The following is a 15,623-nucleotide window of genomic DNA, read 5'->3' as shown; positions in this document are numbered from 1 at the left end:
ATTTAATCTAAGTTATTATTTTTATGTTGGGCAGTTAGCTTTGCAATGTAAGTGTTAAAAGTGGGGATTGCTCCTGATTCTGAAACATCTGACATAGGCACCTCTTACATCCAGAAGGATTGCTAGGTGATGCCTAGCAAGTCTAAGCCATGTCCCACTTAATTGCCATTCATTGTGAGTTATAGCATGTCACGATAAAAAAAAATCCATACAAGAAATGAAAAAAGGTATAATATAATTTTGTCCCTGGTGAATTTGGATCATTTTATTGATTTTGATATAAACAGTTTCAAATATATATATACGGTATATATATATATATATATATATATATGAGTATTATTCATCCCCCAACCCTAATTATCCTTTTACTTTCAAAACAAATACTGATGGTATAATCCAATCTGGAAATCATTTCTGTATTTGGAAGCATCATTCTTAGATCACTTTGCATTGACCTGATAAAGGAAGCATAGGTAAGAACATAAGAACATGTCATACTGGGTCAGACCAAGAGTCCATCAAGCCCAGCATCCTGTTTCCAACAGTGGCCAATCCAGGCCATAATAACCTGGCAAGTACCCAAAAACTAAGTCTGTTCCATGTTACTGTTGCTAGTAATAGCAGTGGCTATTTTCTAAGTCAACTTAATTAATAGCAGGTAATGGACTTCTCCTCCAAGAACTTATCCAATCATTTTTTAAACAAGCTATACTAACTGCACTAACCACATCTTCTGGCAACAAATTCCAGAGCTTAATTGTGCGTTGTGTGAAAAAGAACTTTCTACGATTAGTTTTAAATGTGCCACATGCTAACTTCATGGAGTGCTCCCTAGTCTTTCTATTATCCGAAAGAGTAAATAGCCGATTCACATTTACCCGTTGTAGACCTCTCATGATTTTAAACATCTCTATCATATCCCCCTTCAGCCATCTCTTCTCAAAGCTGAAAAGTCCTAAGCTCTTTAGTCTTTTCTCATAGGGGAGCTGTTCCATTCCCTTTATCATTTTGGTCGCCCTTCTCTGTACCTTCTCCATTGCAACTATATCTTTTTTTAGATGCGGCGACCAGAATTGTACACAATATTCAAGGTGTGTCTCACCATGGAGCGATACAGAGACATTATGACATTTTCCATTTTATTCACCATTCCCTTTCTAATAATTCCCAACATACTGTTTGCTTTTTTGACTGCTGCAGCACACTGAACCGATAATTTCAATGTGTTATCCACTCTGACGTCTAAATCTCTTTCTTGGGTGGTAGGCCAGAATGCAGTAAAATTAATGTAGTTAGTCCAATAAAAATGTGTTACCTACTGTTTATTTGTTAAACTTTATTGCTATGTATCTACGTGGCATGGCATAATCTCACTATTGTGGGAATCCCCTGGTCTCTCACTAGATGGAGCTAGATCCCTACTATAGGAATTAGATAGCTAGAAGGTGATATTTTCATATCAGCACCTCCCCCTGAGGATTGCCTGTGATAACTGTAACCCCTTCCTAGAATTGGGGGCTAGGAATAGGTGAGATGTGGCATTTTTGGTTGGCATTTGAGGAATGAGGAGCTTTTGGGATTTGCTTTTAGAGTGTGACCTGTCGTCCCCATCCCCCCCACGAGTATATTTTTGGAGGAAATTCCTTTCTAGGCATTGCCTGCTTTTTAAGGATCTACCTCAGATTCAGAAAAGAGATTTGATTTAAGATTTTCTCTGTGAATTGTTTCTGGTGTGCAGCCTGGGTTTCTCCTGGAGATGGCCATCCCCCTGATCTGGAGTCCAGAACACTGAAGACCTGCTAGCTCCCATTTAGGTCAGAGAAGGACTGCAGAGAAAGTAGCACCCCAGAAGAGTTTTGGGGTTTGTCTTTTTTCAGGACAGTTGAGTGAAGTATTTTCTCTTCTTTTAGAGGAGGTTTCTTTCACTGTTTAGCCTGATCTTTGTCAGCTACAGTCCATTCCCTCTGAAAGGGCATCAGGACTGAGTTTGGAGAAAGAAGGATAAAGATCAGAAATGGAGACCCACCACTGAATCTCCGCCCCCCTCCCTCCCCCATGGACACAAGCACAGGCTGAGTGAAAGTAAAAATAACCTTGGACTCAGGTAGGATTTTTCCATGTTCTAAGAGGATTCCATATGAGGCTGAGCATCTGATACTCTCAGTTCAGGAGTGGTAAAAAGTGTCCCAATGAACCTGAGCTCAGAAAACCTACACAGAGGAAAATGGACCCTCAGCTGTAAAAGCCAACTTTTTATTGATGATTGGACATTTATTTAATTTTTTCCAAAATCAGCAAAGTTTATTTGAACACCCAGCACTGTGACCAGTTCATCTGTCCAGCAGCATTGCATCACCACACTGCCAGAGTCTACAGAGAGACTTACACACATAGGGAAAAGTGCACCACTGTCGAGAAGGACTGCCTTCACCCCTACAGAAAGGACCCACTCCTTGGGGAAATATTGGAAGGGGAAAGGATAGTGAAGATATCCCAGAAAACCTACATTCTTTTGTGTGTCCTTTGGGATATAGCAAACCCATGAAAAAAGGATTACATGATTTTAACCAAAACAAAAATTAACTCCGTTGTTATACCTTATATTATGCTTGATGAATGATACGTATCTCATCACTGTCATTCAAAAGCCAGCCTAAAGCATCTCAGAGTTAGTCCATTTAAAAGGTATCACCTGGAGCTTGTTCATGTTGACTTTCATCTGCCTTTACAGAAATTGTAACAGTTTTAGAAAGGAAAACAACTTTGCTTGCCATCTGTTTATTTTTACCATGTAAACCTCTAAAACTTTTCACGGGAGTTCATTCTGTCCACTTTGCTGATCACTGTTAGCTGAAAGATTGATTGCATCACACCCGGCTGTTAGGCATTTTCCTGGTGGTCCTCTGAACCCTGAATGTCCTCTCAAGCCAGGCTGACCCATATGTCCACGTGCACCATGCTGTCCAGGATTTCCATCAAATGTAAGTCCAGGCCTCCCTCTTTCACCTTAAACAGTTGGAAAAAAATAAAATAGTAACTGATAATAATAAGTCAGCATATTTTTCTCTTCAGCATTTCAACATTGTCTTCAACATTTTTGTCAGCAATATTGCAGAAGGGCTACAGGGAAAGGTTCACCCTTTTGTGGATGATATAAAAATCTTTAGCAGGCTATGCACCCTGAAAGATGTGGAAAACATGAGGTGAGATCAAGTGAACATTGAGGAATGGTCTAGAGTTTGGCAGCTAACAAGTAAGCTATAAAATGCAAGGTTATGCAATTGGGTTGAAGTTCTCCTGTGTGCAGAACAGTAGCAGCATCTGGGTGGAATCATATCTGATGATCTAACGATGGCCAAATAAGTAGATAAGGTGACAGCAAAAGTCAGAATGTTAACAAGTGAGCCAGCAGGAAAAAGGAGGTGATAATGCTTCTTTATAACTCTCTGGTGAGACCTCATTTGGAGCATAGTGTACAATTCTGGAGACCTCACCTTCAAAAGGATATAAACCAAATAGAGTTGGTAAAGAGGATAGCTATTAAAATGGTTAACAGTTATCATCATAAAGCATATGGAGACAGAATTAAAGATCCAAACATGTATGTCCTGAATTAAATGAAGGAACAGAGAGCTATGATAAAGACATTTAAATAACTCTAAGGAATAAAGGCATAGAAGTTCTCCAATAAGGGGTCATGTGATAAAGTGAAAAGAGGAAGACTTAGGGGTCCATATTCAGCTGCTGAGCAGCTAGTTCATTTAGATGGATACAACTATCCAGCTAACGTGACCGGGATATTCAGTGGCACAGCAGTGCCGCTTAATATACCCTGCTATCTTAAAAGTTAGCCAGAAAGGCATATCCGGCTAACTTTAGAGCTGGCTACAGTGCGGTGAATCTAACCAGCTAACTCCACTCCTACCCAGAGTGCCTACTGCCAGCCCCAGGAATGCCCCCGACATAGCCGGTTAAATTCTAGTTGGATAAAGACTTCTGGCTAGAATTTAGCTGTTTAAGTCACCGAATATAACTGCTAAGCCATTTAGACAGATAACTTTTCAGTCATCAGTCTAAATGGCTTTTGAATATCCACCCTTTAGAAGTAATCTAAGGAAATGTGGTGGGGAAAGGGAGCAAAAGAAGCAGGGGCTAGACTTGGAGAAAGAAGGAGCAAATGCTGGAAAAGGGGGAAAAAAAGCAAGGGACAGATAAGGTAGAGAAGGGGAAAATGGAGAAATGTGAAGGCAAAGGTTAAAAAATGTGAAGGGATGGGTGAGGCGACATTATATGGATGTGGGATCGTGAGAGGATGCAGGACTAGGAGAAGGGGGATGAGTGGGATGAGATAATGAAAAGGAATGATAGAGCAGGAGAAAGGAAATTGGAGCAGAGGGATAGGTGAAGAAGCGAAAGATGTGAGAAAATCCAAGGAGACCTGAGAAAAATGAAAGGAAAAGATGAAAGCTGAGAAGAGAAAGAGGGAGAAGCTGAGGAAGAAAGGAGGAAAGAGATGGAGCTCGGGCCCCTGGTGGTGGCGGCATTAGGGTAGAAAGAGCACATAGGGAGCTGGAAACAGCACATGCTCTCGGACACCCCCATCCCTGCACACTTGCAAATGTATGTGTACAACAGTAGTGCACACATATACACACCCGGCATGAAAATGAGAGAGAACACCTGGGGAACACAATAAGGAAGAAACTCCTCCCCGTCCCACCCCCAGCTTCTCACTGCCAAAATTATGTTACCCAAAAGCAGTGCACAAAAAAAAATTAGAAGGGCCGTTGGTCTGCCTGACAGCATGGGACTTCAAAATACCCTGCCACTGTCCCCTTGCCATCTTACAGACAAGAAAAAGGTTGGGAGGAGAGGGGAGAAACAAAGTAGGGTTTGGACTTAGCTGAAGGAACAGTCTTTAAGGGGTCCAGCTAGGTTACGTTTGTACATATTATGGATTTTTTTTTATTTTTTTTTAAATATTTCATCTATCATTTTCCATTATACATTTGATAATCCTTCCATTATATACCATAATATTGATTAACATTATATTATTCAGTTCTCAACCTTTCATAAATACCACAAAAAATTAAATTAACCCACTAACCCAAGCATTATAATAAGGATATTCAAAATATAACATTCAGAAGACAGCCTAACAGGGAGGCAAACAAAAATATAATCAGGAGTTAAAAAAAAGAAAACAAAAGGAAAGGGCTTTACATAGACTCACAGTGATATATTCAAATAGACCTTCTACCTCTTAAGCATTGGGAGATGATGTTACTGGCCTACGGGCTTCAATAAACTGGCGCAATTGGTCAGTTTGAAAAAACACAAATATTTCTTCCCTTCTTTAGAATACGTTTTCAAGGGTATCGTAATGAAAAGGAGAAACCTAAGGATTCTATGCCCTTTTTTACTTTCAAAAACATTTAAAAATTGGAGGGGCAGCATCTATATAGCTTTATGCTGCTGTACCTGCTTGTGAATTCAAAAGAGACATCCAATAGCCAGGTTCTCTAGGTAAGCAGAAATTAAATATACTTCAAAGAACTTGATCTACACAGGATAAGATGCAAAAACATAGAGTTGTGTTTCAGTCCTAGAACAGAATAATCTATTAAGCTTCAATGCAGCACCTGAAGGAGATCGAGAAAGAAGGGTGGAAGATCGCAAGCTTTAGGTGCATAAGGCAAGGAGAAGAAGCCACACGTACACACACATAAAATCCTCTTAGAATACCAAAGATTCCCTTCTACAGATAAAAATCACTGTGTAGAAATGAGATCTTTTGAATGTCTGTGTGCAATTGTTCTGAGTGACTCTTTCATTGTAATAGTACGCATTTAGGTACTAAATAGGAGAAAAGCAATAAACGGTACATCATTTGTTCTTAGGGTTTTGTAAGTACATGTTACGCTCCTGCCCACAAGAAGCTTGGGCAGGCTCTTACCTTTCTCACAGACAGCCAGCCACGCTGCTGCTTCTCTTTCTCCCTGAATCAGCTGGGGCTGTCCCCGCAGCTCTTGCCATGCGGTCTGCTTCTCTGCTACTGTTCCTGCCTTTCCCCGACGTGCTGCTGCGATCCCGGGACCTTTAGCCAGCAGCGAGACCGTCTCTCCCAGTGCCTGCTTCAGCCCGGGTCCTTGCCCGGCAGAGAGCCGTCCCGGCCGGTGCCTGCAGCTTGCTACAGCTCTCTACTCTCCCTGCAGTCTTACCTCTGCTCCTGGGGCTGTCTTCACGGCATGGAGCCGTTCCTGCAGTCAGCCCTTCCCCCGCTTCCTCTGCAGCCAGCACTTCTCTCTACCGGTGCCTGCAGCCAGCCTTACCTTCTCTGTTTCTGTCCATGCGGCTGGGAGCTGCTCCACTGAACTGCCTTCACCCAGCTCCAGTCCAGGGCTGCTCCGCGGCTTCCTTGGGCCCTCCACGTGGCTGAGGACGCCACCAGCTTCCAGCTCTTCTCTCCAGCCTCCTAGGGCGCGAGCGCGCGCCTCTTTGCTCCTCTTAAGGGGCCAGCCAGGTGTGGCCCCCTGCTGACCCCTCCCTGGGCGTTGTCCACCTCAGCCCTACTAAAGGGCTCAGCTTTCAGTGTGTCTTTGCCTTCGCAAGGAGTTGGTCACTCCTGAGATCCTCGTTCCAGGAGATGCCTTGTATTCCAGCCTTCTGCAAGGTCCTGTGTTCCATGTTTCCTGTTGAAGCTTCTTGTCAAGTTGTTCCAGTCCTGATGTCTTCAGTGTTCCAGTCCTGATGTCTGTCTGCCGTTCCAGTCCCAAGGTCTGTCTCTTGATCCAGTCCTGATGTTCCTGATGTCCATGTTCCAGCCCAGAGGTGTGTCTCCTATTCCAGTATATGTGTTCCAGTCCTGATGTTCCTGATATCCTTGTTCCTGATCCTGATGCTTCTACCTGCCTTGAGCTGCCAGGAGTGCAGCGAATCCTGCTTTGGCTGCCGGTGTGCAGCAACCAGCTTCTTTCCTGTTACCTAGATGTTGGTGCCAGATCCTGTTCCTAATCCAGTCCATATGTTCTGCCCTTCGTCTCGTCTGGCTCCTGAGCCTTCTGGCCTGTTGGGCCCTGGAGTGGCCAACAGGTGGGATTCGTCCCTGTGCTCTGGAGCTTCTGTTCCTGCCAGCCGATGGCACTTCGGATGTCAGTAAACCAGCATCGGAGTTTGCTTCGCCTAGATCTCTCCTGCATTCTCCCGCTCTCAGCGTGGTCCGTGACCAGCCTTCCAGGGCTGTGTAGGGCGCGCATGGGACAGGGTGGTCCGCGACTCAGTCCCGCGGGTGGCCTGAGTAGGGCGCCCTGAGGGTCAGTGCCCTTGTCTACCTTCAGCCCTCGTTCCTGATTCTACCTCTGTGCATCCAGTCCTGAGTCCTTGCCTGTGCCTGTCCACGTCTATGCATCCAGCACCTCGTCCTGAGTCCACGTCTATGCATCCAGCACCTCGTCCTGAGTCCACGTCTATGCATCCTACACCTCATTCCTGAGTCCACGTCTTTGCCTGAGTCCACGTCTAAGGATCCTGCATCTATGCCTGAGGCCACGTCTATGGATCCTGCACCTCATTCCTGAGTCCACGTCTATGCCTGAGTCTACGTCGTTCCTGAGTCTCGTCCGAATCCATGTTCCAGTCCTCGCTATCCTGGCCTCCATCCGGCCTGCCGCTTCGTGCCGTACCCTGCGGCAGGTCCGAAAGGGCTAGGAACGGTCGGAGGACTGTTCACAAGACCAACATTGCGTTGTTGGGTCTTCCGAAGCGTGCAGGTCCGGAGGAGGGCCTGTCTTCCTTGTCACTCCAGCCCTGCTCCCGTCCAGCCCATGCTCGGGCATGCCATGCCTCCCACGGCACTTCTTCAGAGCCCTCTGGGGTCGAGCCGTGGCCCAAGGACACACATCACCCAGGAGTGGGATCGCTCTCCTAGCGCTCCACAACAGTACAGCCTTGAACAGGTACAACAAGTTGCCTGTGTTCATCTATGCAGAGCTGATTCTACCATTAGGGGAACTAGGTAGTTGCTTAAAGTGCCAAAATATGTTTTTTTTGTGGGGGACTAGCTAAAATCCTGAAAATCTCCAGGAGTAGCTAAAATCCTGAAAATCTCCAGGTGCCGTCTGGATTTATCACAACCACTAAATAATATTTAATATGAAACTATGTTACAGTATTTGATGGCACCTGTTTAGTTAATATTACTCAACACATTTAAGTTTGAAATTATGTGCTTTATTGTGAACCGTTGTGACGGCAACTAGCTTAACGACGGTATAGAAAAGATTTTAAATAAATAAAAATAAATAAATAAGGTATGACCCTACAGGAGAAACGGGAATAGATGCTGAGTACATGTTGACTGTGGAGGCCAAAAGGAAACTGGATGGATGGGGGAGTTGTGGAGAGAGAGTGTTGGGTGCGTGGAGAAAGAGAAGGTAATGAACACTGCAAAAATGGTACTTGCCAGGTTCTTATGGCCTGGATTGGCCACTGTTGGAAACAGGATGCTGGGCTTGATGGACCCTTGGTCTGACCCAGTATGGCATGTTCTTAAGAGATTGGAATGATGTGTGCTGAGCAGGGAGTGAAGGGAAGAAAAGGGGAATGCTAATGCTGGGGGGGGGGGGGAGAGAAGAGAGGCAAATTGCTGGACAGGGGGACAGAGAGTAGAGATACTGGGCACTGTGGGGGGGGGGGGGGACAAAGAAAGGGGGTACAAGACTTGGCAGAGGATGAGAGGAGAATAAGAGTGGATGTTGAGCAGGGCAAGAGAGGGGGATGCTGTGCCAGCATTTCTACCAATAGGCAGGTGTGCAAAAGGGAAGGCACAATATTCAATATTCACCTGGGGTACATAACACCCTTGCCCTCCCCTTGTACCTATGTGTCATCAAAATAACCATTAAGTATGCATAAGAGTAACTCACCACACTTCCACAAATACTGCCAAAGCTGACAATGTACAGAAATAAACAGCTAGGAACCAAATGTAGATGGCAATATATATGCTTCTTCTTCATATACTGATATTTCTCATCCTTACTGCTGTCTCCTATGCTACCCCTTATCCCTTCACCTCCACCTCTTGACTCTCTCAGAACCTTTGTCTGGCCTAATATCCCTATTCCTCCATTATACATACACACCCAGCCAGCTGGATGCTTAAAAGCCCTGCCTCTCCTCCTTCACATTCGCAATTCGCTTTCAACCTTTTTTCCACCCAGGCCTCCAGACCACTTCTCTCTCACCTTTCATATCATTCTCTTGACACCTCTAAACCAGCTCTCCTTACCCACCTTCCATGATACCTCCTGACTATACTGCTTCTCCTTTCTACCTCCAGCAATTCCTCAGCCCTTGCTCTTCCCAGTTACACCTTCAGGCTCCATTTCCTTCCCCATTATCCTTTCAAGTCCCACTTCTTCTTTGCAATACCCCCATGCCCCAGTCTTGTCCCAAACTCTGCTATTTCCACTGCTTTCTGTCTCTGCCCCACCCTATCACACCTCCGCTTTCTTATTCCTTTCCCCATCCTATAATGGTTTTGCCACCTCATCTCCACCCCAATGAGCCTCCTGCTTCCTCATTCCATCCCTCCTTCCTCCCAGTGATGCCTCCACCTTCTAACCCCCACCTCTGACCTCCCCACCTCCTCACCACTCCTGCAACTGTACATCAGCGTCTTACTATATCCTTCCCCTAAACCCCTGATGATATTTGTATTTCCTTGCATTGCTTGTTCCTCCAGTAATACCATCACCCCAATCACCTGCCCTCCTTTCTTCTCTTGTGATACTCCACTGCTTCCCTCCTCCCCAACAACTCAAATTTCTCACACTGCACCTTGTACTCATCTTCACCCCTCCCTTCATCTTCCAGTCCACACAGTGACATTTTTCTTCCATTCCCAATATCTTCCACCTGCATACTGCATGCTAGGGATTCTCTTTCTTGCCCTTTTCCCTGTCCCCTCATTATATGCCCCCTCTTTCCCCTCCTACAAAAATTAGTGACTCTCCTTCTCCTTTTTCCGCATTCACCATCTCCCAGAGCCAATGCTCCTCTACCCTGATCTCCTCACAGGGCGAACGCTCCTCTTTATCCTTCCTCATCCCTTTTGCAGTGCCAATAGTCTTCCTCTTCCTCACAATGAGTGTAGCATATTTTATGGTTCTGAAGGTGGAAATTTGAGGAGGCAAGGACTAGTATCATCCAGGTTGAGGAGAAGCACCATGGAGAGGTTTGACACAAGCAATATCAAAGCTAGGGAAGGGTGAGCTCTTGCACTATGGTACTTTTTTCTGTAAAGGATACACTTGGATAATAGAATGGCTATTGCTGAATGATGTCTGCCAATTGTATGATTATATTCTGGTCTGTGAATTCTAGTCTCTTTCAACACTTGCTAATTGTGAAAAAAAGGATAACACTCATTAACCAAACATATGTGGCTCAGAGTTAGCTAAGCAAATATACCCAGGAAACCCAAAGGTCTCATTTGTACATTGTAACTTATCACCAGAAGGTTTTTTTTTTATCACAAATTACATGCATAAATATAGAGATATGATTCAAATTTATAAAAAGTGGGATTTGTCTTAGATCCATTGAGGCAATCTTTTTAATCTTTCAATCTTGAGCTGAATTTGGATAAAATTCAAAATAAATTCAATAAATCTCAAATAAGTTTGATTAGGATTTTTTTAAAAAAAATCTGAAGTGGATCTACAATCCAGTCAAATCTGTTTGTTTGTTTATTTATTTATTTATTTTTAAATCTGAGGCAAATTTTTTAATTTGCTTCCAACCTTCCCATGAAATCATCAATTAACCAAATTTATTCTAATCTGTAGTCTTCTAAGGTTTTTCATGAATGTCATAACACTCATAAAGATCTCAATTTTATAACTTTCCATTAATTATTTTTACCTTTTTCATGATTTTAAACATTTCTGACATTTTTCATATCAAAGTTTTGGACATTTCCTATGATGTCCCTGAATTTGAATACTTTTTCAACATTTTATAAAAGTTTTTATTATTATCCTTCATGTGATCTTTTTTGTAAGATTACATAACTGTTTGTCAATGGTGATTTGGATGCCTGGTGTGCTCTGCTATCTTTCTTCAGATCACAATAGCCAGGGGGGAAATAAAGTCTTTTAACCAGACTGAGGTTCTGACCCCCAAAATAGCAAAACTGGATATGTTAACTGTGCTATAAATTTTGCATTTGTGCCAAATTTAAAACTCACCCCAAAAATAACTCCTTAAAATCAGTGCATACTTGAAAATTGCACAAGGTATCTCCAAATATGCCATGTATTTATTTTCCACAAATTTAAAACAGTAAGCAGTTTTCCTATGACAAATGTAGTACTTCAGAAAACTTTGTGCAAAATTATAATACTTGCTACAAGATGCACAAATAGCACTGCATGACCTTTACCCAGTCCTTAAATCCAGCTCTTTCTGCTTTTCAAGTTAATTTTTAGGTAATGTTACTCTTCTTTCTTTAACTATATTATTAAGTATACCAAAAGCTGCTAGAAAAGAAAAATAAAGAATGTTTCAACCATTTGTCAGTAAAGATATTACATTGACTCCTATTTAATCTGCCTGCTAGCATGTATCTCTCAGACAGAGAAGAGATACGCAAGGGGAAAATGTGGACCAGCCACTCTGGATGATTCTATTTTTCCAGTTCATATTTTCCCTCCATAATGGTGAAATATACCAGCTGCAAAGTTTGAATCAGGCCCATAGTTATTTGCTTTCATTCAATTCACAGAAAATTATTCACAACGAAATGCTTCTAGCAGTTTTTGGTAAAGATTACTTTGTCAGTATAATATAGTGTATAATAAACAAAAGGATATGTATAAAGAAAAACATATATATATATATAATATCACCTGATAAATTAGAATAGAATGACTACTATTTTGATCAGGCACTTCCTATTGTATAATACCTAGGCAGGTTGAAGGTTATTTTCTTATTATTGCATAGAAGTGCCTGATCAAAATAGTAGTCATTCTATTCTATTTTATCAGGTTGTAAAAACAAAATTAAAATCATTTCTAAAGTTTTTTTCATGCAACAATATCATGGGTTAGTAGGAAATATTTGCCAAATCAGTGCTCAGTAGTCCCAAATCAGTTTCTGACCCTACATTCAGCTTAGCTGTAAAGTAAAAATAATTACCTCTATGGCCTTGGTCTCCTTCAAAACCAACAAACCCAAAGCCTTTGGAACCCTTATCACCTTTATCTCCGGCTTCACCTGAAATAAAAATGCAAAGGTTTCATTTTCATTACAACAAACCTTTTAGTTGTACTCTTGATGGCTTATGGGTACGCAACCTTGAGGGGTCCAGATTGTGTTCCTACCCCAGTACCACACATGGTGCCCCTTGTTGGTAGTAGGATGTTCATAAGAAAACACCACACCTAAATAGAACAATATAAAACATTTACTACAAACTTGAGGAAAAAACAATGAATCTGAATAGGTAGCAACAATGAAGTTGATATTCAAAAGCCATTTAGCTGGATAAATGAAAGGTTATCCATCTAAATGGCTAGCTGGTTATATTTAAAGCCATATGGAGTTAATGACTTATGTGTCTAGAATTTAACCACATAAGTTAGGGTGTTCCTGGGGTAGATGGGAGGCATTTCCGGGTGGGCCAGAGTTATCTGCATAAACGTATGCAGCTAACTCTAGTCGTGCCGTAGGGCTGCCCTAAAGTTGTCCAGATATACCTATCTGGCTAACTTTAAGATAGCCGGGGATATTCAGTGGCGCAGACTTGCTGCTGTATACCCCCGATAAGTCAGCCGGATAACTATATAGCTATATCTGGCTAACTTACCCCTAGATTCATCAAAATATTTTGTTTATTGTGTGCATGACATGCACAATAAACAAAAGGGGCATGTCTATTTAAATTGCCAGTCTGCTGCATGGCACAGCTAAATAACTCTTGTAGCAGTGTGTCATCGAAGTGCGCAGTGTTTCAAGCAGCACATTATTTTTCATCAGTATAAAAGCTGACTACCTGCATCTCCTTCTTTGAGGGTGTGTCAGGCATTGGAGTGAGAGGAGAGGTGGTCATTACAGGAGTTTTGGAGTGGTTCTTTGCGATTGCTGAGTAAGTTGTTTTGTTTTCTGTAGTCATCTGTTTCCCTTTGTCTATTGAGATATTTGTTGAAGTGAAAGTTAGTAAGTCCAGTTTGTCTGTTTGTGAGGAGAAGAAGAGGAGTTGAGGGGTGTGAGAAGCAGCGTAGGGTGTGAGGAGGAGCAGAGGGTGTGAGGAGGAGTGGAGGAGCGGAGGAGTATGAGGAGAAGCAGAGAGTGTGAGGAAGAACGGAGGAGCAGAGGAGTGAGAGGAGAAGCAGAGCATGTGAGGAGGAGCGGGGGAGTGGAGGATGTAAGGAGGACTAGAGGAGTGTGAGGAGGAGAAGTGGAGGAATGGAGGTATGTGAGGAGGAGTGAAGGAGTGTGCAAAGGAGAGGAGGATGAGTGTGTGTGTGTGTGTTTGTGTGAGCATTGTGTAGTGTGTGTATTGTGTGTGTGTGCTGAGAGGATAGGGTGACAGGCCTGGGAAGAGAGGAAAGAAGAGGCTTGAGGCCTGAGGATAGTAGGGGAAGAAGGAGGCAGAGGGAGTGGGAGATGAGGGCAGGAACGCCATGGGAAGGAGGAGTAGGAGTAGGGACAGGAGGAGAAGTAAAGAGGGGCAGACGGGAAGGGATAGGAAGGTGCAGGTGGAGGAAGGGGTTAGGCAGGAAAGAGTGGTGGAGGGAGCAGGGCAGCATAAGGACTGACAGACAGGGCAGAGGGGAATGGAGTTGGTAGGCCAGGGTGAGGTGGGAGGGAACTAGGGAGTGGAGAGGAGAGTGGGACGGAGAGTGAGGGAAGGGAGGACACCTCTCTGGGAGAGGAAATGGCACCTCCTTCAGGCAGCCAGGTAGCACCATGGCAGCATCAGAGAGCCATAAAGTTTAGTGTAGCAGAGAATAAGCTTTTCATTGCTGGTGTCCTGCAGCATTACGCCATGTTTCTAAGACAGCCAAAGGTCAAGTATGGTGAAACATTGCCCAGGCCATCAGCCACCACAGCGGAGTACAAAGAAGTGGGGAGCAGGTCATCCATTGATACTGGGACATGAAAGCTCAGCTGAAGGCAAAATTAGCATTGAGATACGAGCATGAACGGCAGACTGGAGGAGGGGCCCCCTGTCCTATAGTAGTGACCGAGATGAAGCAGTGACTCATAGAAAGGCTGGGACTGGATGTTTTTGAGAGCATGGATGAGTGGTTAGATACCACATGAGCTTCAACTGGTAAGTAAACCTCACCCTAAAATGAGCATACAGCAACGGGTGTACACATAATTTGGCATTAGTTGATCACTTTGCAAATAAGTGTACCTGTGATGTCAAATAAATATACCATACTTGCTGGCATATCTACTTATGTCTTTATTTTGTTTGTTGTTTCTTCTCTGTTTCCACAGCTTTTGAGCAGCAAGCTGCCAATCCAAGCCAAGAATGCCTAGGACCCAGCCGCGATGCCTCTAGGACCAGCTGAGAGGCCCCTGGGACCAGCAGCCTGATACCAATGATACAGAGGCCCTTACGCTGAAATACACGAGGAGGAGGAGGAAGAGCAGCAGGCAGAGCAATCACAGCCTATGTTCTTGCTGCAGCACCTCGGCTCATGAACCCCAGTTCATGTGGACCTCGATCTGGAGACATTAATGGAGGCAGGCAATCTGGACTGGAGCATTTAGCAGGAACCAGCACCCCATGCCAGCCTGTGGACTCTCCATCACCAGGCCACATGGTGGGCACAAGCCCGTCTATGCCCAGGTTGCAAACTCATACACCACCAGTGCCATCATCACCGGCACCAACACTGCCACCATCAGAGCCACCACCACCATCAGGGCCTCCGCCAGCAGCACCCACACTGCCAGCAGGATCGGAACCAGCAGGCACCTGCAACAGGTATGACTGCAGTTAAAGTCAGGCACTTGCAGGGAGAGATACGGGTCCTGCGAAGATCCATAGACAGGCAGAACAGGATCTTGCAGCAAACCATGGCTGCCAACACACAAAATGCTAATAGCATTGGTGCAGCTATTAGTAGCCTCACCAACGTGCTGATGCAAATTCTTCAGCGCATGCCAGAGCAGCACTCAGAGTCCTCAGCTGCACCCCTTGCATCAAACATCCCACAGCAGTCCTGGAGATTCAACAAGTCACAGGAGTAGGCCCCCAAAAATTATGCCCCCACCGCACCAAATGGGAAGCCATGGTGTGGTAAGAGGCCTTGAAAAAATGTATAAAATGGCTAATAAGGGCCAAGAAGGGAATTTTTCAAAGAAGACTGGGATGGTCTCTTCACAGAGATGCTGTGCCGTCTAGATGGAAGAAACCGGCTCAGTGTGTCCTTACTACAGAGTTGCTGTGCCATCTAGATGGAAGAAACCAGCTCTGCTTGTCCTCAGTACAGAGTTGCTGTGCCATCTAGATGGAAGAAACCGGCTCAGCGTATCCTCACTACAGAGTTGCTGTGCCGCCATGCACGATGGATGATATTTTGTGAAGCATT

At 44.1% G+C, this 15,623-nt stretch overlaps 1 protein-coding gene across 1 annotated transcript in view; it reads right to left on the bottom strand.

The window, feature by feature from the left end:
• Positions 1-2,277: 2,277 nt before the first annotated feature.
• Positions 2,278-15,623, bottom strand: part of LOC115088608 (collagen alpha-1(IX) chain-like) — a 104,744-nt gene continuing 91,398 nt past the window's right edge. Inside the window, exons 25-26 of the mRNA XM_029596868.1 lie at positions 12,211-12,288; positions 2,278-3,009 (exon numbers count right to left, since the gene is read on the bottom strand). Of these exons, the coding sequence (XP_029452728.1) occupies positions 2,813-3,009; positions 12,211-12,288 (275 nt within the window). The 3' untranslated portion in view covers positions 2,278-2,812. The remainder of the gene's footprint in view (positions 3,010-12,210; positions 12,289-15,623) is intronic.

This window comes from Rhinatrema bivittatum, chromosome 3, assembly GCF_901001135.1.
Source record: "Rhinatrema bivittatum chromosome 3, aRhiBiv1.1, whole genome shotgun sequence".
NCBI lineage: Eukaryota > Metazoa > Chordata > Amphibia > Gymnophiona > Rhinatrematidae > Rhinatrema > Rhinatrema bivittatum.
Note: the sequence above shows the minus strand (reverse complement) of the source record. Positions and strands in the feature narration are given on the sequence as shown.